The 27,448-nt window shown below is 36.5% G+C and overlaps 1 protein-coding gene across 3 annotated transcripts in view; it reads left to right on the top strand.

The window, feature by feature from the left end:
* Positions 1-27,448, top strand: part of PIP4K2A (phosphatidylinositol-5-phosphate 4-kinase type 2 alpha) — a 120,158-nt gene that overhangs the window by 82,689 nt on the left and 10,021 nt on the right. For 2 of the 3 annotated variants that reach the window (XM_076331684.1, XM_076331682.1), the window contains exons 4-6: positions 3,543-3,695; positions 15,419-15,565; positions 18,272-18,310. In XM_076331684.1, coding sequence (XP_076187799.1) covers positions 3,543-3,695; positions 15,419-15,565; positions 18,272-18,310 — 339 coding nt within the window. The remainder of the gene's footprint in view (positions 1-3,542; positions 3,696-15,418; positions 15,566-18,271; positions 18,311-27,448) is intronic. The other variant, XM_076331683.1, reaches the window with a different exon arrangement.

Below are 27,448 nucleotides of genomic sequence, written 5' to 3'. Positions count from 1 at the left end.
GTTGATTCATTCTCTTAGTGTAGCAGCTGTTATTTCTTTTTAAGTCAGAATTTCTTATTGCTTATGCTGTCCATATTTCTAAATGCATCAGGTATCATATTCCATCATGGGTGGAAAAAAAAATCTGAATAAATGTATGTTTGTTTTGATGGGTTGCTACATAAATATACCTACATACTAGATATTCCTGGTTAAATTCATGGGATGAAAGGAGGTTCCTGGAAAGCAGGAAGAACTTTATTTTAAGGCCTAACACTGAGAAGAGCTCTCCTGTGCAAATAGTGCTTATGAAGACAAAAGGAGACAGATTTTAAAAGAGCAAATGGTTATAGGAATAGCATTCAGAAGGTTTGAAGTCAAAAGTGGTTATTTTTGTCCCTTTCTGACCACAGCATTAGTAACGGAGCATTAGTAACGGAGCTTCAGCAACTGCAAAGTCCAGAGAAGAAGCACCTCCCATGTGTTGTATCTCAGACAAGACATTGCTAGCAAGATACTTCATTCATACCGAGTACTCCGAGGTCTGAATTTCGCTCAAATCTGACAAGTCTTTTGGTGAAGAATGTTAAAATATACCTCGAGTATTTGAAATTTTGGAGAAAATGCTAGTTCAGGACTTTCTTACCATCTTCCCTCTTTACCTCCTCCTTCAGAGGTTCAGTGGCAGACTAGCAAGTACACTTTTTTGCAACTTTTTGTAGCAAAACAACTTAAGTCTCTCCCCAGATTAATTGCTTTCAAGGTTTATACCACATCGTTTGAAGACTGGGGTTCTCTGGGAAAAATACATTCAGAAAACTGTGGTTACTGCTTTATTGCAATAGTTAACCTCAGAATAATGCACCTTTTTCTGCTGGGAACAATAACATATAATTACCCAGTAGCCTTTATTATTGCTAACTGAATTACAGCCTAATAACTTAGCAGTAGTTTAATTCACTACATACACTAATGATTACCCATGCTTTAGCTTTTTTCAAAATTAAAAATAATTATTATGTTACATCATATTTTCTAGTTTGTGATGAAGGTAACTGAATTTGCACAATTTTTTTAAAACTTTTATTATCAGTTCCTCATCTTAAACTATTAAATATACGTCCTGGCAATAAAGCCAAGTCCTGACTCCAGAATAGAGAGGGTTTCTACAGAGGATGGTTTCTAAGACTAACTCTATTTATGATTCAATTTGAAAATTAATGGAGTACTGATATCAAGTGTAGCATTGAGAAAATTCAATCCGTTTATGATACCTGTTCTCTTGAACAGACTTCATCAGTACATAAAAACATTGCAGTGGTGGGGTGGTGGGAAATGGATTTCAATAGGAAACATCTGAAAACAGGTACAGAAAACTGCAGTAATACTTAAATTCCCTTCTCTAGTCTCTTCAATACCATGTGAAGTGATGGTGTATCAGGACTCGCATCTGTTAAAATTGGCTGTCCAAAAGCCAGTGCAGAGAAGGAACCAAGTCTGCAATGGTTGTCCCTAAAGCTCTGTTCTGATCAGTCTAGCAAAATTGTTTATTCATAAACATTAGGGAAGCACCCACATCCTTTCTTTCTTTAGTGAATAGAGAGGATAATGGAGAAAGACATCACTTTTTATGATAGACATTAGTAATGGTTCTAGTTCATTGCACAAGCCTAGAAATATACAGGGAGAATTGCGCGAAGATTTATTTCTCCTACATGTCGTAATTAAGGTTTTCATTCTAATAAGACCTTGTAGAGCTCTGTGCTTTTAGGTGATTTACTGTTATTCCTACTGCTCCTGAGTATTTCAGTTGAACAAAGTAACCTTGTGGGAAAATGTTTTTATTTCATATTAAACTGATTTCAGAAAGCATCCCACATTTGGGATAAGATTTAACTATGCTGAAGGCCTGTTGAAGTCAATGGGTCTCCAAAATATGGAGACATAATTGTATGTGTTCAAGTGTCGTCTTAAATTGGGGCTATAGTTGCCCTCATCTCTTGGTTGAGGCTATTACTTTATAATAATTACTGACCTGTCACGGGTTGAATCTGCATGTCCAGCTCCTGCTGAAGTCCATAGAGCTTGTGATCAGATTTATCAATGGTAAAACTTCCAAATAAGACATAGCTCCTATAAAAATAAAATTTTGTGGGTTTGGTACCTGGTTGTAGCAGACTGAGCCTATTTGTAATTACTTTGTGAAAGCATCATTGTTCTTCCAGTGTAAATCTGTTTTGTGACTTAGTTCATGGTGTCTTATCAAACCACACAAACGTGTCATATTCTGTAGCTGCTGGAGCTGAACTTTTGCTTCTTAGGAATGTGCAACATTTACATTTATATATAAAATTTTATTAAAACTTTCTGTGAAAATGTCTTTTCTTCTAGCAGGGAGAAGGTTAACACTATGTGAGTGTGGAAGGGGGGAAGTATATTTCAATTTAGCAACAGCTGTTTGTGCAGTATGGTACAGTGAGGAACGATAGCAGGAGCTGGGGTTTTCTGCTACCAGTGGGGATATACCAAATGGGTACTGCAAGTTTATTTCATAAACATAGAAGTGTTCCAGCAGTCTGTAATTAACTTGTTTAACCTTTTCAGAGCATGGTCCCTTTTTATGGAAGTACACATGGGGTGCAAGAACATCGTTGTGTTTTCTCATGGCTGTGCTATTGCTCTTACTACTTATTTAAAAAAAAAAAAATAATGGTGTAATTCAAGTATGTAACAATTGGCATAAACTCTTACTGGTAAAGAAAGATGTTTCCAGCCAAAAGCAAGTTGTTATACTTTGTCTAATTTATTTTTACTGTTTTTAAATATAAAGAAATCTAATCTGAATACTTCTTATTTCTGAAAAAAGCAGAAGGCTGCTTTTGCTATTGTTGAAGCATAAGTAGTCTCAAGCTTCAGTCTAAAGATGGTCACTAATCTCTAGGAGTTTTTCTTCTAACTACTATACAGTCATTAACTAATCTTCCCCTCTTGAGTCTGTAGGAAGGTAGGTCTATTTTACAAAAGGAGGTACTGTACAATACTGTTAGTTGCTTAACACTAGGTATGAAATCATTGGAATAGCTCTGGTACTAGAACTCAGAAATCTAGCTATGATCTTGTTTATATACCAGGTCACACTGGCTCAAGAGCAAATCCTGCTCAGTTTTAGAGTGATACTGTTACTACAGATGAATCCTCTATTTATAGTTATTGTGGTGTAATACAGTGTTCCTTTTGAATTTTTAATTACTGTATGTTTTCTTCCCAAAAGCTGATAATGTATACGTAACAAAGTGCATTAAATTCCCATTCAGCGTTGAGAATGACTTTTGAACCACTGATGGGCAATACCTTCCCCCAAACATTCTTTTGTTCTTAGAATATTTTTGAAGTGATTTGTCAAGATAATGCAGTCTGTGATTACATGCTTTGCAGAATTCAGCTCAGTGCAGATGTATTGAAAAAGATTAAAAAATAAATGTAAATGGTTTATATTTGTTCTAATTAAAAGTTGCATATTTTTGTCTGACTTGATGCTTTTTTTGGTTTAAATCTATTGACAGAATTCATTGACAAGAAGTGCACCCGTTGCCAATGATTCCCAAGCACGCAGTGGTGCCCGCTTTCATACATCTTACGACAAAAGATATATCATCAAAACTATAACAAGTGAAGATGTAGCAGAAATGCACAACATACTGAAGAAATACCATCAGGTAATATACTAATTATTATCAGGGTGTAGGATCTCTTCTTAAATATTATAATGTCAATATTTTTAGAGTGGTAAAAGTTTTACATGAATAATTATGGAAAAAGAGTCACTTCAGACTTTTTCCCTTTTGCATGAGCAATTTATTGTATGTCTGCAATTCACAAGGCTGCACTTTTCTAAATATCTAAGCTAGCTTTAAGTAAAATGAGATGTCTACATGATACAGAGATACTAACTTGGAGGCCATAAGCTCCTTCACCTTACTAGGAAGATGCTCGCTCTTTCAGCTAGTGGACTCCCAGGCTAGAAGCTACTTTATTCTGGGCTAGCTTGGTGATGTCTGTGTACGTGTGTATGAATGGTGCAGGTGATGTCTTTCTTCCTGCTCTGATCACTGAATGTTTTATGTGTTTCACTAACAACAGATTTCAAAAAATTAGAGAGTTGTATTGTATGAGAAATAAAAAATTGGGTATAATTAATGTAAAATTTCTGCTAATAAAGAAACAGGTTTTGCGATGTGAATTTCTAGGAACAACATTACAGTCAAAAGTGAGCAGTGGAGATACCTCAAATCAGCCTTGATAACTGTCATACTGTGCCAGTGTATAATGTGGGTGAATGGCACAGGGGGGAGCGGAACTTGGGAAATACAAAAACCCTTAATAAAATCGGTGCTAATTTTCTTAGCCCCAGATCTGTTTGAATAAGCTCTAAAGCTGCACGTATCACAAAAATCTCTAAAATCATCTAAACTATGATACCCAAAAGAGGGGGGGTGGGGGGTGGGGGTGTTATCCTTCTTTCCATCTTCCTGCTCACTTCCGTGGGTTGGGATTTCAGGTAAAGACTTCAGGACATTCAGGGCTGGGGTTTTTTTTGTTGTTCTTTTCAGTGGCTTATTTTTTGTCTTGCGATGTTTAGTAATTTTCTAACAGTTTCAACCAATGTATAATAGGAATCTCAAACTCCAGTTTGAAAGCAGCACTGGTTGAATATAAAGTACTTGGGCTTGACTCCTTTTTTTTCTTTCTTTTTTTTTTTTAATACTGTTACTTTTGTAAAACCAGTTTTAAAGCCATCTTTTGAGGTAGAAGGAAGGCAAAAGCATGATTTCGGGGTGCTTGGGATTGAAGGTATTGCCAGCCATCTTTGTGGTGCTGCTTGGCTGTCTCACTCTCTGCTCTTCCTCTGCTGAAGGGAGATCTCTGAATGCCATCCAAGTCCAGAGTAGCTTGGGAAGCCTTCAGTGAGTTAGATACGAACTCTCTTCTCTCTCTGCATGTTGTTCTTCTGTTTAAATAAAACGTAGGACCACCGTGTGTTTGTTTTAACATAGGTAAATACTGTCACTATCAGAAATGTTCATAAAACCATCTTTCAATTACAATTTTACCAAAGGGAAATTTTAACCTATTATCTAATTGTAATTTTAGGGTTATTATTTATTAGAGTTTTCAAACTTACAATTTTAGCTTTGATTTGAAAGGATTTTGATCTGTGAAGCAATGCAGCAGAATTAAAGTTTTAGTCCGTTTCTTATTTGGCATTAGAAGCTAGTATTAATGATGCAGATTTTGAGACTTAATCCAGCTGAAAAGTCATACTGCTTTTCGAAACAGTCATCTCCTTTCAAGACTGTCAATGAAGACAGTGCTAACATGAATGAACTTAATCATGTGGAATCTTTTTTCATTAATGCTTTCAAACATCAGGGTTCATAATAGGCTAGGTTACAAGGAATAATGATCTGAAAGTTATCTGTACCAGGCATCTAATTTCACTTTATACTGGAAAAACATCCATATAGGAAGGTTCTCATCGATGCCTCCAAAAGATTCATAAAGATATCACTTGTACTTCTTTTTGTCTCAGAACTTGAGAGCACTTTACAAAGTGTAAATGCAGAGGAACTCAAGTGCAGAGACAGTTTAATAATTGGAAATTTTAATGAAATAAATTAATTTCAGTATCTTCCGCAATGTACTGAACAAAATCCTTTGAATTTATTGAAGAAAATCTAAATTAAATCCCACTAACTCTGGTGACGGCTGATACCATGTCCTGTGTGTTGCTCCTGGAAATTGAATGCTTGGAATCCTTAGGTACAGCAGCTTGTCCTCCCATTTCTCTAGATGTTTTTCAGACAAGTGAAGCTTATCTTAGCCTGCTTGACAAAGTCTAGAGAACCCATTGTCCTGGGGGAAAGGTTTTAATTATTCCCTTGACCAAGTCATCCCACACAGATTGGCCTTAGACTACTTGCAAACAATGCAATGCCAGATAACATCCACTGGCACTTGAGCTCAGTAATGGTCCCTACTGTGGTTTTGCTTAGGGCCAGCTGGCTGTCTCCCAGATAATTCTGGGCAAGGTTCAAGGTATTAACTCAGGCCAGTTACTATTCCTACTTAGGAGTTTGAATATGAGCATCTTGTTTTAGAGGAGAACTTAAAAATTTGGATGTGAGTTATTCCATTCCAACTAGAACTGATGCCAGAGGACATTCCAAGACCTAATTCACTGGTATGGATGTAACTTCATGGTTCTGTCGGATGGCTTGGTTGCAGTAGTACAAGGCTTTTCAGATACTCACTGGTACTCCTGTGGAAATCTTTGTCAATAAAACAAGTTCTCTTGAGTTCAGTTTTATTTTGGCATACTCTCTTCTGCCAATAGAGGAAATGTCAAGTTCCGTGTACTGATTTACATACTTATCTTACTGCCCAGTATCTTTCTTAACTGTAATTGTTGCTACAGTTAAAGAAGCTAATTGTAATTACACACGAAAGTACCAAATATGGGATTTTTAGAGAAGTCTGCTTGTTAGCTTTTCTCCAGTTTCAGTTCACTGATTGCCAGCAGCACTCACCACATATGTGAAAATTTCTGGCCCAGCTAAGTGTGCTTCACAGCCCAGGTGTGATTGCATTTGGGACTAGTCTGTGGCTTCTTAGTGGCATGCCCTTACATCATACCCTGTGTCAGACTGCTCTTAGAGCAGAGCTGTATTTGAAAGGTTCAGCCTTCCAAGGAAGGGAGTGTGCAGACATGTTCAGACCCAGTTATGTAGTGCAGGGATCATCCTGGGAGGAATAACCTCCGTAAATAAAAGGTTAGAAAGAGACATGTAAACTGCCACTGGAAAGTAGAAATAAAGGTTATTTTATCGGTAACTGGAGATCATGGAGATGTATAGTCCACAAACCCATCCAGTTCTTTCCATCCTTCCTCTCTCCACCTGTCTGAAAGTGCAATAGCCCGTCTGTTCTTTGGAGCCGTGAGGAACTGAGGTTCTAGTCACACAGTCTGTATACTTAGGTATTTACAAAAGGAACAGGAATTGTGCATAGCCTGTAAACACTTGTAAGTCTAAAAATACCAAGTCTAGATTGCCTGGTTTTTAATTAACCAAAGTTATAATGGACATGACTGTAGACCCTAGAGAAATCAGGTTATTTTCAGGAAACAGAATGGCTAGTAACTTGTTAGGAGAGAAAATAAAATAGGTTAGTTTGGCTGAGTTATTAGCTTTCTCCTTTCTGGGTAGAGTTCTATTGCAATACCGCATGGCATTTTGCAAAAGTAACCAAGTTAGGTGCATCCCAATTTACAGTATTATTACCACTATTTAAAATTTAAAAAAAATCAACAGTAAAACCAGAAAGATCAAATTCCAAGCCTAAGGCTACATACTAGAAATGTGTAAATAACTAAAAGTGAACCAGGCTTGAAGGAGCATCAGGAGAAGTTACTATAGAAACAGCATATAAGTATATATAGCAATTCCAAATTAAAACTGTTGAATTGTAAGTAATAGTTCTGACAATTGTAAATTATAGTTGCTGTCCAAAATTATGAGTTACATTCATCCATTTACCCTGTCTGATGTGATGCCTTTTTTTTTTAGTGGCAGTCAGGCCTACAACCTCAGACAGATGGTGAATGCTTCAGTCTAAACATTGACGCTTTCTGTCAACTCATCAGATGAGTCTGACGCTTTTAGTACTGAGTAGGAACACTAGAGATCATTATTTTCTCTTGCAAAGTTTTAAAAAAAAAAATACAAAACACTAAGCCCACCACTTCTACACAAATAGGGGGGAATAATGTCTTTCTCCGTGCTTAAAAGTTGCAAAGCATCTTGTTATTTATGACTAGATTATAGAGTCCATCGTGCATAGACCAGCTTTCTGTTTACATTTAAAGACAAAATGGCCTAGAGCATGAACCAGCTAGGTTTCTAAGTGTTATGGTAAATACAAATATATATGACATGTTAGGTTCTTATGCTGTGAATTTCCATGCTAACCAGTTTTTAACTACTGTAATATTTTCTGAATCGTAGTGTAAAATGCTGCTTTTTAGTCACATTTTAATGTAATTTGCAATTGGTTTGGACTGCTTATATTATCGTTATACCATCAGTTAGTAGAACTCTTCTCGCTACTCTTCAGGCGTTACTTCAACTGAACATCATTTACTTGCCAAATGCACTAGAACCATCGTTATGCTCAAATGGGTTAGACTTTGAAATATTAGAAAAGTCTTTGCTGTATGGGCTTACCTACTCTCAGACGTAGTTTGACAATTGTGTAAGTTAATCAAGCATGCTCATGTTAAATACTTCAATAGTATTTGAGGACAAAATCAAATACTCATTTGAAATCCCTCCAAATCTAGTGCTGTTTTGTCTTAAACCTATGCTCCTGACCCCAAGAGCATGGACCAGAGAATTGGAGTTAAACCTACTGCTCCCTTTGGCATTGTTAAAGGAGAGCTCAGCAAAGTCATCTGTGATAAGTGCGTTGCCAGGATTTCACCCTATGTTTAAGGAACAGATAATACCCTGCTTCCTCCTAAAGGAAAACTTTTCATTTCAGCATGTATTCAAGCTATGTTTATATGTTTCTTTTGGATGCATTTTCCTGTGCGAAAAATTTATTAATTTACATAAAATACAGAATATACTAACGTAGATATTAGTATATATGTGGATATATTATAAGCTACAAATATGATTTTCAAGGGTAGAAATCAGTGACAGTTGAGTAAAATTCTGTAGGCAGATGTTCTAGTTTCTGAAACGTCTGAATCAAGACACTCTGTCCTTCCTAGTGAGCTAAACTTGCTCTAAAGATTAAATTGGTGTAAATTGATGTAAAAGTGGAATCCTGTGCTCTGAAAATAGATGACAGGCAGGATGGAAATTTTTAAAAATAAAATGAAACGAACTTGAGCATATCAGAAAAAAAACACCACCTTTTGCACACCTTTTTTTTTTCTCCTTTTTCATTAAAATGGACTTCAAAAGTGATTTATTATTCCTCAGTGCTGACACCCAGGTGACTTCAGTAAAGAAAAGAAATTGAGAAGCCATCTCAAAGCAGGTGAACAAGAGAGAGTTGTTAGCATACAAGCCTTCCAGTATAAAACTACTCATGAGTGTAGATACCCTTTAGGTTTTCTATAGGTGGCTGTCCCTGTTGACTGCACGTTCTCTTCCCTACACAGGTAATTGTATGCAGAACTGACACCTATTGCACTGCCTGCTTGTCTCCCTAGCAACCAGCAGAAATAGCGAATAGTGGTAAAGGAGAGGGACTGCCCATTTACCGGAGGCAGCAAACAGAGGAGTGATAGGGAAGTGAATGAAAAGAAAGGAAAGAATAGAATGAGCTAAAAAGGGGAGATGACAGCATAAAGGAGAAAACAAAAGCAGGGGGAAAAAATGACCTTAGCTTCTGGAGAGGAAAAAAATATAAAAGAAACAGGAAGGCAAATGAAAGGGGAAAAAATGTAGGCAATAAGGTGAAAATAGGGGAAATTGCACCAAGAGTGGGGTTCAGGGCTGCACAGGAATCAAGGAATAGCACAAGGTTATGGAGTGGAAGGTAGGAGAAAACACTAAAATCATAAATAGACAGAAAAACGTTACTGTAGGCTAAAAGTAATTTTGTCACAGAATTGGTGACAACATAGGCTGGAGAATACCCCAGAAAAGAAAGTGGGGACTAGGTGTCTAGGAATTTGCACTGAGATGGGCTGACATCAAGCTGGTAGGTTGCTAAATCATGGCTACATTTAAGTTTGTGTCATCCTCCCTCCATGTTGTTACTTGTACAGGTTATCAGTGGCTTGCTTCCTCCCAGCTCCCCCCATTTCTTCATGAGTTGCATCTGTATGTGTCACAAAAAGAAGGGAAAGGGTAGGTAAAAAGGCAAAGCAAGGCAATATAATGTACTGTTATTTAAACACAAATGCACATGAAGAAGGATGTATACCGTGTAACGGTGACCCTGACTCTCTGTATGTCCTAATGTAGTAAGAGGTGAAGATTTATGGGACATTTGCGAAGAAACGCAGTTGAGAAAAGCCCTTCAGCTGGTTCCATGTGCGAATTAAGAGGCGGCAAAGAATGTGGCCTCTGCCCTGTGCTATAGGGCACATTATAAAGCAGCTTTGATATGAAAAACCAGGAGAAGCAGAAAAAGTAGAGATGAGAATATATGTGTTCTCATCCGAACAGTCTACGTTTCACCTGCACCCATGGGCTCACCGTTTCCTATAGGAGGGGTGACCCTGAAAACAAGAAACTCATTAGCATGGGCATTAGATAGAATTGCAAAAGGGCAATATGGAAAAGGGCCATACAACCACGGGCTGGAACTGTTACCGAAAAACTCATCAAAAATCTTTACTGAAAGATGTGAAATTTCATAGGTAAATACCTAACTACACAAAATGGCAGAATAGACTTGGCTGCACTGGCTCTGTTGAGGCCTGGGTTTCACCAGCAGATGTTTTCTATATATTTATTGTATTTTATATATATAAGCTACTGATGCTGTGCACAGCACTTTCAGAAGCAATCAGCACGCCCAGTGACTCATTTGATTGTAGCAGTACCAAGTATAATGTTCCTGGTAGCAGATCTGCAGCCTAGATAATCACACATGGTGATAACATTTAGATTAAGTTGCACTTTGAAGTAAAATTAACATGAAACGTAAGGCTGTGAATCACAGGGCTTGTATCTGAAAACCTGTATATTTATTGAATACTTCTTTAAATTAAATTACTTTCTTACATGACTTACTAGAAGAAAACAGCTTTATATGCCTTGAAAATCTGTAACTTTCTGTTGTGTGCTGTAGTCCGGCTAATTAATCCTTTCAATGTTTCACATAAGTACCCAATGGATAATTTTCCGTGAAATTGTTAGGGTTCAAGAAAATGGCAATAATTGGAATATTCTGAAACATGATATAACTCTGGACAGCTTCTCAACCTCCTTTTTGGGGAGTGATTCCACATGTCAACGCACGTGCACACAACACATTGGTGGAGGATATTTCTGATTGCAGGCAAGAGGATTTGAAAGAGGAAGTTGAGCCCAAAAAAGGAGTATCAATGTCTTGTCCTTCACAATGTCCAAAATGTTTTTAAATAATTATATCGCTTGCCATTCAATTTCTTTAAAGTATCCTAATAACATATAGACTTGTCACATAAGCGTTTGATAATTCAAGCATGATTGCCTTAATCATGAAGTAGAAAATCGTGAAAATAATATATAAAGGGGTAACAGAGAATGAGCATGTTGTGTATTTCTGAATTAATGTTTGCAAAATAGGGCTACCTGCGAAAAATAGGAATGTTGAGTTTTCACATAGAACCGAGATAGATATAATTCAGGATTTAGTCTTCGCTGATGTCAAATCATTCCACAGATTATCTCCAGGGGAGGAGGAGAAATAGCAGAAATGGGAATTTTACCCCGTGTTTTGCCAAAAAGAGCCAAAAATGGCATAACTTCTTTGCCAATAAATTATATGCACTATGTTATCTTTTAGTCATCCTGATATCTTACTAGGATTACCACATGGAAGCAAGAAGCTAAGAATCTTATTTTTCATGTAAAATGAGAGGAAAAGTTCTGTTCTTATTAAGGAATCCTGAAGCTATATTTATACAAAAGTTAATGAGACTGTAGGGTCATAAAGAATTTCTTACTAATTTTCAGCTTTAAGCATGGGGTTCAAGAGAGCTCAGAAAATTACGTATTTGAAACTTGTGCTGCACAGCTGATAAAATGTGTCAACATGCTGATGATTATTTTGTTAATGGTAATATTGTCCTCATGCTGTGCAGGAAAATGAAAATTGTCTGAATTAACAAAAAATGGTGGGGTGTTTATTACAACACTCTTTTTTAAAAAGATGGATTTTGTTACTGCATATAAGGACTTGTAAATGTATTAGCTAAGTATTATAGTTTTATTTAGCAAGGCTGCTTGATAGAATTGTTTTAATGTTCTTTTTAGAAAGAGTTAACATAAAGGAGTGAAGGTCTTTTCTTTCACTGAAATTTAGCAGTCCTGTTAAGCATGTACCGGCTTATTTTCTAGGCTCACTTTTATTCCAGCTGTGAGTGGGAAACTTCAGGAAATCATTCCTAAAAAGCACCTTGAGGTGACTAAATTGCTACTTCATTTATATCAAGATGGACAAATTGAAAATCTGCCAACCACAGTCACCAGTGCAAGTCCTGCTGGACTCCCACCCAAACAGATGACACGTTTTGCCTCCTCTGTGATGCAGATATGGGGGATTGATAGTTTCAAAGGTAGGAAGTTCTAGACCAACCTTGTAGATGCTGATAGCAAGTGGCATTCCTCCCTCTTTCCTTTGTCTCCCCGTCAGGATAAGAAATGCTGTCATGGGAAACACTGAAATCATTTTAGGGGCTTTTCTTTAAATTGCAATGGCATGAGTGTCCACAGTCAGCAGTGAGTAGGAAACAACTGTTGCAGTACATGGTGTGCCTTGAGAAGGTCTCTTAGAAGTCTGCAAGAACACGGCCAAGTCCCTTTTTATCAAGTGAAGAGCAGTGCTAGCAGAGCTCTCCATGTCCTGTGCTGCATGCTAGTAACACTGCCCTTTCAGAAGGCTTGTTTGCAAAATATTAAAATGAAACAACAGCGTTAGCAAATGGCTAACCCTAACTTACAAATAGGACTTAAGCAACTCTCATTAATTGCCTTTTTTCCCTTGTTACGTAATACAGAACAGTTTGGGAGGGGGTTGTATACTGCTAAACAAAAGATTTATTTTATGTTATTACAGTGGGTATGTTGCACATGTTCTGTGTTAATGACATTGCTGTTTTACAGATGGGGACACTCAAGACCAGAAAGGTTAAAATCGGAGAGTTAGCAATAGCTAGGGTTGAAGAGATGGTTTAAGTGTCAAGACTGTGACCCTAGCAGCTGAGAGGAAGGGCAGGGAGTTATTAGTCTGGTACTCGAGATGCCTAGCTGGCGTTCCTTCACGTGGCACAAACTCTCTGTATGATTTCAGATAAAGTTTCTGCGTCTCAGATCCCCATATGGAAAATTAGAATAATAGTATTTATTTTAATTCAAATTCTGTAGTTAAGAGCCGTAAGATTAGGAGTGGCTGGATCCATTAAAGAGTTGAGTGGCCTGAAATTCTGTGGCACTAAACTCTTCTTGGAAGCTAGATTCATTTTTATCATCCTTGCAGAACCTAATCATCTTAGAGAAGGAATCACTCAATAAATGTTTTTATAAGAACAACCCTTCCCACCTTCTATAAAGCATTAGAAAAGTATTTGCCTTTAGGATGTATGCCAAGTACTTGAAGTTTATAACAAAATAATCAATGTAGTTTGACTAACAGGGATTAGCATTTTAAACAAGTTTTCTGTAACCTCAGCATTAATAGTTCTAATTTCACTTTATGATCGGATCTCTAAGAGAAACTACTGATGGTCAAAATGAGCTACGTATCCTGTAACACGTTATAACTGCTTTGTGAGGTTGGTAACAGCCCTATGATTGAAAATCCTCCAAACCAAGAACTCCCAACTTAAAACTTCTGCATCTGTTAAACACAGAAGTCTTCTCAGGTGCAAACTGATCAATCTTTGTGCACTGCTCAGGACTGACATTGCTTGTGTGGCCTTTTACTGTCAAACTTCTTTGTATTTTGGGGCATACAATCATATTTCCTCCCTAAGGTTCTGATTTGCATTCACTGACCCTCTGCAGCGGCTTGAGATGTTTTGCCCATTCATAGGCAGTTTGAGCTTAAAAATGCTTCTGTGAAGTGGCACAACTGTGTCATGACTACGTGTTCTCTGCTTCGGGGCTTGTAACCTCCAGTACAGCTACAAGGGCAAACAGAAAGGAGTGTTACAGCCCAAACTGTGCCAGCAAGATTCAACAGAGCTCATGTGTCAGAGTTGTTAGTCAAAATTATGTTCAATTCACAGTCAACAATTTCCATCTTTGTTGTTCATTCCCTTTGTTTCTTGCTGGACAGGATTGTTTTCAGGACTCTTAAATCTTTCTATTTTTATTTTGCCATTTAAAAAAGGAAAGTCTGTATGTGATATGTGCAGATTCCAGTATAAAGTTAGTGAGATAAATTCCTTAAAATTAGCAGAGGAGCCCAAAATTGGAAAATCTCCAGGGTTCCAAGAGCTTTGTTATATTGTTACCAAATGCTAACTACCTTTGTTAAACAATTCAAATGGCTTATTCAGATAACTTGTTCTAAAGTCTCCTGTATTTTACAATAATGTGTTTCTAATAACCAGGTCGCTCTGGCACAAAAGAAACAGCAGCTTCAGTATTCAACGAATATTTCAAAGTTGATCTGCTTTAAAAGCTGGCTGTTGGTTACTTTTCATGTTTCCTATTTGGGGCTTGAATTTTTAAATTTTCTCCAGACTTGGTAATAACAGAAAGAGGAAAGCTGGTGAGTCCTTTTGTGGTTTTCATCATTGTGGCTTAACTTTTCCTTGGTTCCACAAAATATGAGTGGATGTGTTTGAGTTGGTTTTAGGATTAATACAGTATGGGCATTTTTATTCTCAGAATAAATATTCATTCTTCAATAGTTCTCGTCATCAATGTAGTCTGTACTTTTTCTGCTTCCTCCAGTAGTCTTTCCAATAGAAATTTGAACTATTAGTTGTAAGGCAAGTGATTAAAAAAAAAAAAAAGACGGGTTTCAGGTGCAGGTGGCAAATCTTTTCAAGCTTAATAGCCCATTTGTAATGGAATATGGTGACCTTAAGGAAATATAATGATTCGTAAATAAAATAATAGAGGGATCTTGCACTTCACTGCTCAACTCTATTGACCCTGAAATGCAACCATCACGTGGGAACTAGCAGAAAGTTGGTCATAATAAATAATACCCCTTGCTGGTGACAGCACCATAAATGTTCATCATAACAAACAAGTATTGAGAGTGGAGAAACATACAAATTAAATATAATCTGGGACAACAGAGTACAAAATACAGCAGTGTGATGTTTGAAAACATATTTCTGTTTTTTGACAACAGTACCAAATATGTTATCTGCATTAGGTGTGCTTTTTGGACCATAAAAGTGGAAAGGTGTGTCAAATGGAGCCTGCTTTTTCTATGAGATTGTCTATAGAAGTCAAGAGTTATAAGTTAAGCAGTTCAAGATTTTAATTTTTAAACACTGGCCTAAAAGCAGGATAACCTCCTGATGAAGGGGTTTGTTTTGGCATGATTTTTTTGAAGGTTTGTCTCCACACAAATATATATTCAGCAAATAAATGTGTTGTTTCTGGGTGTTTTATCTTTAAAAATGTATAAAGATGTATTTATATAATATGTATCCATCCTCATTTCTCTTTTTTTTCTTTTGCTCCTACAGTTTATTGTGGAGTGTCATGGGAATACACTTCTTCCCCAGTTTTTGGGCATGTACCGGCTTACTGTTGATGGAGTTGAAGTATATATGATTGTTACAAGAAATGTGTTCAGCCATCGTTTATCTGTTTATAGAAAATATGATTTAAAGGTGAGAAATAATTGCTGATGAAATAACTGACAAAGTAGCTGAAAATCTTTACTATAAATGTGAGATTATGCTGATGCTTGAATATTGCTGAGAATTTTAATTAATTTAAAATTGTGTTATGTAAGAGCCAGCATTAACTGGTTTACTTCTGCATCCAGGTTTAGCAAAACTGAAGGATGGTATTATAGAAATTGTACAAATTTATTTATATTGTGCATTTTTAAATGGAGCGATTTAACCGGGTGTGTTTGTTAAATGTAACTAATGGTTAAAGGTAAAACCCTTCACACAAGTACAATAATAATTCTGTTTCCTATAGGTTTTTATCAACATTATGGAAAGCCACAGCTGATTCTGCAGAGGGCTTTTATAAAATAACTAAATATCATCATCATTTAAACCAATAAAATGCTACTAACAATGTACATCACTACTACAAAAGCTTCGTATTTCATTCTATATTTTAAAAATAATTCAAGTAAAAAAGAGAAGGTTCTTAAAAACCAAAATTTCTGTTGCTTTTATCATAAGGTGTGTATTAGTTTTGTTTCAGACAGTTTATCTGCTCATTGTAATTTTGCCAATGGTTAATATACAGTGCTTACAATGAATGCCCAAAACAGTCTTAGTCTTTCTACCTAAGGGGTTGTATTTTAATTTCCTCCATAAAGTCTCCTCTTAGAAACCTACTTCTTTTTAATACATTTAATTTCTATGCGTTGAACCACTAAGTGCATCTGCAAACTTGTTTTAAGATGTTTATTTAGCATTCTATATTAAGAGATTTGTAATGCTACGTACTGCACCATCCTTTCCTACTGTCAAGTATCTACCTAGCAATTGGTTAGATAGTTGACTGAACGTGATTTATTAGAACTGATTTCCAGATTGTCAACAATTGACTTTTTGGTATTTAGTATTACTGGCAGCAGAGCTTACCCTAGAAAGATATTTTTTAAATTTGAGAGAACTGTATGTGTTTTAGAGCATTGTAATGTCCAGATGCATTAAAAAAGGGATGAAAGCACAACAGAAAGAAACATAAATGATATACAGTACGTTCTTAGCATTGGTGTCAACAGCTCTTGCTATTATTTATGAATGTTATGAATTTGTGAATGCTTCTTTGCTCTGTTCAGTTTGTCCAGCTGGACAGAATTGCTTTAAAGATAAACTTCTCTTGCAATTTAAATTTAACATCAATATCATATTATTCTTCAAAACAAACTCCTTCACTGAGCAGGTTTATAGTGACACTGCATATATTATAAATCACTTTTTTTTATTTTCACTGCTACAGCATCTGCGGTTGTAGATTCAGAGTCCTTTTTCGTACATGAATATTTTTGACACCAGCTTAGAGCTCACTTGTAGCACAAGTGTGTAGATACTAAGTGTGTAAGTGTGTAAGCACCTGTGTAGATACTAAGAAAAAGAGACCACAAATCAGCATAGGATTTCAAAGGTATTTTCCTGGCCACTGAGGCATTTTATTAAAATTACTTCAATGTCAAATTTGGCAATCTCCCTAATTTTTACTATTGTAAATCCACCTTTTTTTCCCCCAGTTTGGTTTTCAGCTGATCTTTTTTCAGGCCCAATAGTCTGCTGGAGCACAGAATACAACATAAAAGATGTATCATCAGTAAACTAAAATGTCAGAATTTTACCAGGCTTTATTATCAGTTAACAATATAATGCAATGAAATCCCTGCTTCCTGGGCCATACATAATAACTAAGACGTACTGTCCCATTTATCTTTTCTCTCCATCCTTTCTAAGTTTTCTAAGTTTCTCTCTCCGAACAGAATAAAACATGGTATAAAAAGATGTGGTTGGGGATCCTCACATTCTTTAAACTAGTATGACTCCATTCCAGCACTTCTTTACACAATGCACACCTTCCAACAAACGATAGAGCTGATTTACCCATCTTTCAATGTCCAGTTATCATGTTTGTAGTTATTATTTCTTGCAGTGCTATTATGTGATAAACAAATGCTGGGTACTTAAAGGTGTGGTCCTGCTCCAAGAAATTTGCAAGGAAATATAAACAGCCATTTTTCTGTCACCTCCACCTTATTCAGAAAGCATCATATTGCCTACTAGTTTTAAGCTAAAAATAAATTTAAAAAAATTTAAATATCAAAAATGTCTTTGGCAAGCACTGTAAATCTTGTGAATACACAGTTGGTCTCATCTCTTCTTTTGACTTCATGTTGCTATGAGGTGCTTTGTTCTTGTTTGTACTTTGTGATCTTTTAAATATTTTTATGTGTTTATATTGTGACATCCTTTTCAAATGTGTATTACATATGTCTGAACAGTTATATAGAATAGGCTATTCCATAACCATACAGCTAAATTGGCACAGAAAGATAAGAAGTCTGCCAAGCAAACTGAACTTCCAGGATGATAGTCTCAAAATGAGGATGAGACATGAGGAAGAAGCTCCAGCAGTCAGGAGGACAATAGGTGTAGAGCATTTGAGGATTTAATCCATCTTTCTTCTCTCATGATACATCTTCTTCAAGTGATTGCAGCAGTTCAGCGGCCCTGGGCATTCTACCTACTGTATCACCTTTCTTTAAAACAGCTCTCAAGTTCAGAAGGATGCAGTTCATCCGCTTTTTGACCTGTTATCGTAACATTTTCAAATTAGTTTCTGACATATGCACATTTTTAGATCCATTTTTTCTGTTTCAGGGTTCTACTGTGGCTCGAGAAGCCAGTGACAAAGAAAAGGTATGGTGCATTTCTGTTTCTTCTTCAGTTATCTAACCTGCTAGCTAGTCTCAGGACAAACATAACCAGTGCTGTTCTGCCCCTTTTCTCTGTTTCCTGTCATATTCTCCCCTCTTGAGTTCTACCTTATTCCCTCCTTTATCTTTCCCCATATATTTTCTGCAGACCTTTGAATATTGGTTTGCAATGGTGTTCAGATTTCAGAGGTAAGTGAGCCAATCCTCTACCTCCTCCTTTTCCTTTTTTTCTCTTCTCTTCTTAGTTTCTTCAGGGCCTGCCCTGTGGTAGGAAAACATCAGGACTTTCTTCTCTTCCCTCCTGCTTCTTCATCTTCTTTCTCTTGCTCTTTAATATTGAGATTTATGGATACTCCATGTCAGTTAATGGAATGATGTGACGTGGCACCACTTCTAAAGTGAATGCAAAGATGAACCAAACCTTGAATTGTGAGAACCTTTGGGTATGTAAAGCTCATACAAACGAGCAAACAACTGACAGACTTAGATGTACATGTAGCTATAATGAGAGACAGTCTCCCTCAAATTCTGGGCTGAAACTTTGCTCTAAAAGGAAATTGATCACTTTGTTTTTCTCCATCTCCAACTTCAGTTCATTTGGAAAATTTAATGTTCTCAAAATCAACATTTCTCTGCGGTTTCAATGAAATAGCCTGATGGCACTTTAGGAGAGGTTTGTCTAGACATTCTACAGATAATTGAAGGTGGAACATAGTCTCCATCATCTAAGACTTCTTAGATTTCCAAATTTGGGTGAAGTCTAGGAACCCATGACCCTTGTTTTCTTAATTTTTCCAAGCACATTCCTTCTGAATTAGCCTAAGATCATTCAGCAATTCACTTAAAAGACTTCATTTTATGTTGTCCCCAAATTCTATTCGGATCATTTGTTTTTCTCCTAAGCATTAGTTGTACCATACCTGCCTCTCTGAGTCTTCTACAGATCACACAACTGCACTAAGGAGTAAGGGACATGCAGTAGCTGTCAGTCCTACAGTTCTCACTGCATGAAAAACTCTGCAAAGTTTTTCCGCTTCGTCCTAAGGTATGACTGAACACTTAACAATTCTTCTTCCAGCATTAGGCAACTACCATGTCCCAAATGCTACCTGCAGTTACAATAGTCAGCATTAGCTCTCTTTTGCTGTACCGGGCCCTCAAGATCATGTCTTGAATGGTCTCCGTTCTTTTCTTGTGGTCTATTTTTGTTCTTGTTTAGTAGCACAACTCTAGTGTTTTTAAAGCAGAGGGATTAACCCTTCAGTGTCTTACAAACGATACTTAATGTCATTGAAAACCTCTGCTGGTAGTACTAAAACAATCTGATAGAAATGAGGAGGGCAAATTATTTGGATGGGACTACTTCAGGTTGCAACATTAATGCTTGGAATGGTAATGTAAAATTTAACAATATTACATATATTCAGCTATACAGGAGCTGATACTATACAGATCTTTAGTGCAGTGGTTTTGAGCAGTTTTAGGGATATGTCTCATAATAATAAATAGATTAATAATAGTACACACATACTGCAGTTAATACGTTGAGTGAGAACCTCAAAGAAACAGTGCCTTAATTTTGTTCCCATGTAAGTTCATGGCAAGATTACTATTGAACTTGATTATAGCTAAGTTGAAACAAACTTGTGTAGTTTTGTATAATTGTATACAACAATTATTCTCTAAATTTAATGTGAAATCGTAACTTCAGTAAGGCCAATAACAGAAATTCCTATCAACTTCAACACATGTAGAACCTCCCCTTTTATTCTGAGTACTTCTATGAAAGAAATATTAAAAAACCTGCTCCCCCAAATTCTCCTTCTGCTATTTTAAATCTCACACATTATTTTCTTTTCAAAGGAATTTGATTTCTTGGAGACAGAACTACACTAAGCTTGTTGATGTTGCAAGCAGGCGGTCTGAGGCTGTTAGAACAGCCTTCTGTTACTCATCATTCCCCTCAAACGCCAATGCAGTGCAGCAGGGAAGCCACAAGCTAGCACTCAGAACAAACATTTCTAAGAAAAGGAATTAATTGGGTAGACTTCTAAGTTCATAGAGGGAACAACATTTTACAAACACTTCAAGAAAGACTCTTAGGGATTCAAGCAAGGGAAAAATAATATTTTGCTTATTACATGTTTTTTTGTCTAAGTTTTGGAGTCTGCTGTTTGATTTGAAAGGGTCAGAAGAATACACTACTGTGTGTCTGTATTGTAGATGTTCAGAACATTCATCGTCACCGCGATCTGAGTCTCCTGCACTAGGCACTAGAACTGCGGTGGTTTACTCAACTAAACTACTCAAGTGTTTCGAACGCACAGTTTTTAAGCTTAAATAAAAAGGGGGTTGTGTATTTATATGAATAGACAAGGAAAGTTTGTCTTTGAAACTCTGAGCAGTGCTGAAGGCCTGCTATCATGAGATGTATCTCTGCACGTGTGGCACTAATTTCAGGACCTTGAAGACTGTGTTGACATAAGTATGTTTCATAAGTGAGAGCCCTGTAGCATGTTTTTTCACTTCCATTTTCTCATAAGTAGATGTCACTATTTCAAACTTTTTGTTTGTTGTCTTCTGTGGGAATCTCAAGCCAATCTTAAAGATGTTTAAATGCCTGGAAAATTTTAGCTTGAAAAGGGGAAAAAAAAAAAAAAAGGCATTTTAGCAAATGCTCTGAAGAGATTTTCGCATCTCCTGTGTTAGAAGAAATTGCTCTGAATGATTAAACAAAACCAGACAATCTCAAATACTTAGCTGGTGTAGTAACTTATTAGCTAGTTTTTAGCCAGAGGCAAGTTAAATCATCCATTTATTAATATTGCCCTGAAATGACATTAATAATAATAGAATTTCAATTAATGGCAGCATTATTTAATTACTTATTATAAAGGTATCCACTGCTATTCACATCTGAAAAACAGAAAAGTAATAAAAGGCAGGAAGCTTTTGGTGCTAAAATGTACAGCTAAAATGTCTGGCAATGCTGTAGTTTTTAAATGGGCTTTTAAGTAATTCGTATTTAATTTCAGATGCCAATATTCAAGTAATCAAATGGTTTTCAGAATATTGAGCATAATATGTTAGCTTCTTTTAAAGCTGCAGAAGCCAGAAAACAGAAGAGCAAGTCTTTCACATTCTAATGCACACTGCAAATTTTAGATAAATTACTTTGAAATGGCAAACTTGGCTAAAATTATGATGTTCTTGCATCTTTTTCCTATTGAACTAGTCTTTTGTTACTTACTCAGTTAATAACAAAGAAGCAATTATGCAAAAAGATTTAATGGACTATAAGAAATCAGGGGAAAAAAAGTATTTTCCTACTTTAGTTTTGTAGTGTGAAATAGGTATTAGTATTCAAACTTCTTTTTTTTAAATCAGTTTTTAGGAAGAAAAGCTGGCTGGAATGACTTTGAGAATGTTACTTTTCTGTCCTGTTTTCAGTTTATCCTGCTTGACTGTCTTTAACTGTTTAATATCCTAACATATTGATGAGAAGCTCTGAAACTATCATTTCAATATTTTGTGATAATCAGTGTGGAGACAAGCTCCATCCCTTAGATTTCACCTTAACACACAATTCCTCTCATTTGCATTATAAGTGATATTTTTAATGTTAAAGGCATCACTTTCTTGGCAACAAGTATCATAATATGCACTTACAGATGTCTTGAATTTTAAAAGAACAGTATGTTTCAACAGTTGTCAAATTCTGACAGCTGCCTAATTTTTTTTAGGCTTTAGTTCTCTTTAATTTTTATTTTTATTATTTTAATAGTGGGCATTTTCTATTCATTCCTTGGACAATTTTACCCCCTTATGTGAAGCCAGGATAATGCAGAACTCCCCTGGTGGTCTGTCTGCTCACAGTTACGCTATGCTTGCAGTACAACATCAAATCAGCAGTTATAGCTGAGTCTGCTTGTACTTATAAGGAACTTAAACATGTTGCTTGTGAGTGAGCAACTTGGAAGGAAATTTGAAGACGAAAAACCAAACCTAACTGAACTGAAGCCCACCATATTTCATCTTTCTTGAGCAATTTCAGAAATTATTGCATGTTTTTAAATTAATCTAAAACTGGTTGCATTGCCACCTCTGTGGTATGTGTTGTTTCATAAATAAGTATAAATGCAGAAAAATTACAGTAAATACATTTGAACAAAGGATTTTCTATTCAAGTTCCTTTTTGGGAAAAAATTGCCATAGTTGACAGCTGTGTTACATTTTAGTTAAATTGTATGCAAAATACATAGCTCTGATAATTAGATTGGAAGATGCTGGTAGGTGTAACAAGTCACTTCTTAGCTTTACTTTTTACATTCTGTATTACAACATATAGTAATTCACTGATTTCTGAGAGGACAATTATAACTAAAGGAAGAAGGATTTTAGTATAGGAGCATAGCAACAAGATTACTCAGTCTTGAATTATTTTCTTTTGATGTCAATAGGTAAAACTTCATTGAAGGTAGATCATCCCAAAATCTGAGCTATTTTTTCCAGCTATTTTAAAATTGCTAATTTCAGAACAGCATTTTTTTACTTATTTCTTTCAGTGATTTCAACCTGCTTCATATGCCGATCTCACACAACAGACGTATGAAGCATGTCTTGGATTTCTCTGTGAAACGAATCTCAAGGTTACATATACAGAGATTATAACTTTCAAAACATCACGCTGCAATACATCGCAAAGATAGGAGTAGACATTCGGAGTTCAGATTCCTGTTTCAGCATTTAGGCTTTACATGACACCAACCCCACTATTGTTTTTCAAAACAAAACACTAGTTTGCCTTTGTTTGGTTTTTTTGTTGTTTAAAAGTCTGTTTTCCATCTGTTAATTAAAAAAAAAGGGGAGGAACTTTGTCTTGCATTTTATATGTTGCATGTTTATTTTGCAGCAGGAAGACATTAAACCTAGGGATAATTCTGGATGCATTTCCCTGAGCATTGAAAAGACGTATAGTTACTATTTTGGTACATGGTCGATTTCCTAATCCACCTACAATGTCCTGCACAATTTTTTTTTTTGTTCTACAAAAATGCCTGTTATACTGGCTAAAACCATTCCAGTGTTTCCCTCTCAAACCCCATTTTTGGGGTTACAGCTCTTATTTCCATTGCCATTTACAGTCCTGTGATGCCAAGTGGAGCTGCAGACCCTCGCTGTATAACAAAAGTTTGGACCCAGCTCCCATAACTGCTGAAGGGAAGAAGCTGCAATCTTCAGCTCAAAACCACCCGTGCTAAATTATTGCGAACTATATTTAGCATTATATCCTTTTTTAAAAGATACTGCCTTCCTTATACGCTGGTGAGCCCAGTCAGTCTAAAGTCAATCTAACTTAATTTTTTTTAAAAAAGGTGTATGTGAGCCATTCGCTGTGAAAAGAAGCCCAGGGTGTGGAACTTCACTCTTGGCAGATGTTTTATACCATTTCCAAAAGTTATAAAGTGTAAGCCCAATTTTGCCATGATTACCTGTGTGAATAACGTGACTCGTGGCTAGTTCCAAACAAACAATAAGACTGCTATGCAACATTTCTCCTACAACCTAATCTTTGCCTTTGTTAGGTGGGAAATTGCTGCCAGGTTGTGAAGACAGTCTGTCTTTTTCCTTTTTCAATCCAAGACTTATTCTGAAACTTAACTGTCCTACAGCTGTTTTAGCAAGCTTCTTCCAAAATGTCCGCATTAATGTTAGCCGTGATCATTATTTTAGGTCATGATGCACAAAAATCCCTTGGGGAAAAAAAAATTGCTAATATTCATTTCAACACATTAGGATAGGATGCTGAATTGAGATGTGTTAAGGAGTCTGCAAAAACTATTTCCATTTTCATATAGAAATAAAACTTCACCTGGTTCTTATCTTTCAAGAATTTTTTTTTTTTTTTCCCCAGAAACAATGTCAGTGGGCTGTTTCACCATAATTTTAGTTTTTGAATCAGGCTTTATGCATTCTGTCATCTTACTCAAAGAAATCTTTATTGCCTTTCAGCCTTTTCAAAGGCAGTGAAATCTTCCTGCCATTAAAATTCTCTGTGACCATGGCAAACTTTGAAATGCAAACCTGAAATGTGCAAATAACATGCTTTTTTAATAAATAAATACTTCGTATTTGTAAAATCTATTGTGCCTTTCTTGCATCTTTCAGTAGGGGATTAAAAACGATGGAGATGGTTCAGAAAGAAAATCTATTATTAATTTAGTGGAAGTAGTTAGATGTTCATCTCCTGTGCAGCTCTTAAAATATTTAGTTCTTTAATGATAGTAATATGTTCATTATAATGAATTACGTTCTAGGAGAATCTTTTTCCAACAAGGACTTTGCTTCATTGGAAATATTTGAGACTTCATTAAAAATTAACCGTATCGATTATTTCATTAACGCAAAGTCTCAATTTTTTCATTCAGATAGTGTTTTAAGCTGCCACAATGTGGTTTTCTTTGTATTTATTTATTTCAGTGCATAAGAAGAAAATGAACACATTAGGATTTTTCAACATGAACACATATATTATTAATTTTAAATAACTACGAGATCTCCTCCTAGTCACATATTTAATAGGTTTTAATTCCTAAATTCACAAATCAATTTTAAGACATGAGTATCAGTTAAAGTACTACTAGAATCACTACTAGTGCTGGCTGTCATTAGTAATATTTGGGACTGCAACAGTATCCTAGGGCTATTCAGCTTTAAATAAATAGGGAGAATGATATTGCCTAGCACACCAAAAAAAAAGCTTTGTCTAATAACACCTAGAAAGAGGGAAGAGAATAGGCTGGGAGGCATCATACAAATAATGTGGTGAGGGCAACCACTGGCACATAGCTTTTTAGCGTCAGTTTCTTATATGGGACCCACTGCTTTTACTTCTTCCTTTTTCTTCACATGCCTCAGTACTGGCTTTTAATTTATGCAGTTCTGCACTTGCACAGCTATGGTCAAGAAAAATGACCTCAGATAAAAATCCTCAGAGGGATTATTGAGGACTTGGGGAGCCTGCATGTGAGGCAGTGAAGAGTCTGGCTTTTTGGGAGAGCTGTTTCACTGCCCTGAATGTCCTTGGGAGTACCCCTTGGGTCTTGTGATGGCAGGCAAGAAATGTGGCTGTGTCAGCTTTGCTAGCTCACTTTTATTAAAAATAGATTAGAGACAAGGTTAAAGCGGAGTATGGCACCTGGACGACTGGCTTAACAGCTCTAGCATCTTCCAAAAAAGACATTGCTTGTAATTTAAGTTTATTTTTACTGAAGATAGGACTGTCTTCAGTGGAGAAGCGCGCTTCCCCCTCCCACCACCCGCTGAGTCTGACTGGCTGATGCCATGCTGTGCAGGAAGTCTGTGGCAGAGCCTAGAGATGAACCTGCATCTCAGCATCTTAACCACAAGCACATCCTTCCTCTTTACTCACCCCCTAGCTTTAAACAGCATTAATAGGGGGGTTTGTCAGTGTTAACGAGTTTGTTTCACTTTAACCTCTGCCTAGTTTAATGAGTAACTTGGATATACTAGGTGGAAAGATAATCTGAGGATTTCTTTTTGTAGTGACTTTGGGCTAGAAATGAAGGGAGCTTGGTTTCCTGCATTCTTTTCATTATTGTTTCATCTTAAATTAATTCATCCAAATCTTCTTCCATTCTTAAGCATCCCACGCACTGGATTCCATCCTCCGGTGTTGGCAACATCCCTGGATCCGCAGTCCCGCCTCTGCAGAATTAGCCCTTGTCCATGGGACAGTTTGCTCGACTGTGTATGATAATCTCTAGAGCTGTTAGTCTGGAATGCTTGTGTGATGTTTCCCGTACTCATTGTCATCCTAAACCACTTACTGAGTAGGCCAGAAAGACAATCGATGCACGCTGTGCTGCCATATTGTAGTAAACAATTCATTGTGAGCTTCCAGAAGTGGCTAACGTCATCTTTAAGTAAATCAGCAGAGCGCTGCAGGATGACTCCTCCATGGGAAGGAGTCTGGGATGGATGAATAGTTATAGCTCCATCTCAGCTGCTTGGGTTTTTTCCTTTGTACTTTAAATTAAAATAGAGGGTCTCTATTAGAGGGTATTTTAATATATCAGAAAGTTCTAGGTGCAACACAGTAATAATTCAGAGCAACCAGACTAGGACCTTATTTTTTTTCCAGAGTTCATTGGTGTCAGGATGCAATGGATTTAACATGGATTCATAACTATTAAAATGTTACTAATGGCTTAAGTGTTTTTGAGCAGTTATTGGAAGAGAAGGGTCACTTTTCTAAACAAAAGCAGCATTGTGGGATCTTGAGCAATTCACAAACTCCAGGTCCAAAAAATAAATTTGGACAGTTGGGGAACTGACTATTTCGGCCACTTCTGTGCACAGTCCAACAGCAAAAAGAACTTTTGGCCATTGTGAAGATCTATAAGGGCATTTCAGGGTCTGCTTATGATGCTCACTTTTTAATGCTATGCTTTCCAATATGTACATTTTGGAGCAGAGAAAAAAACCGCTGAGATTCTTTTCCTTACTGTGTCATAGGAAGAAAATAAACTTTAGGAAAAATATTGTCTCCAGTAAGGTTATAAGCAATGTCTGACTAATTAAACTTATGGAGGACATTCCAGTAGGCTGATGTTAGCTGCCTTTTATTCCTAGCAGAAGGACTTTCAGATTAAGGGGAAATTATTTTATTCAAAGTACCCATTAGTTCATGGTCATTGAGGGTTGCAGCACGCGGTTGTTCTGCAACATTTTCTTTGTAAAGAAAACCTGTTCTTCCCTACTCTTTATTAAAGGTGGGGGGCAGGGAGAAAGGCTGTTCATTGCTCTTAATGGGCAAATTTTTTGAAGGCTCTGATTGCAGAAGCTACTATTACTTCTAGTTTGCTTGACCAAATACCCCAAAGGAACTGCTTTTTTGTTTGTTTTGTTGGCTTGCTGGGGTTTTTTTAAGTAAACTTCTGGTCACTGTCCTCTGAAAACAGAGCCTGTTTGAGGGGTCTTAGTACTGAAACCAGTGGTTACTCCGTCTGCGCTGGTCATGTGAAAGTTTCTGGGTTTCCTTAATGCTGTTGCAAATCACTTCATGGGAGAGTTAAAGATGAAGATAATCAACTAATGC

The sequence above is a fragment of the Aptenodytes patagonicus genome, chromosome 2 (assembly GCF_965638725.1).
Source record: "Aptenodytes patagonicus chromosome 2, bAptPat1.pri.cur, whole genome shotgun sequence".
NCBI classification, from domain to species: Eukaryota; Metazoa; Chordata; class Aves; order Sphenisciformes; family Spheniscidae; genus Aptenodytes; species Aptenodytes patagonicus.
The sequence above is the reverse complement of the archived record's forward strand: the minus strand, read 5'-3'. Positions and strand labels throughout refer to the sequence as shown.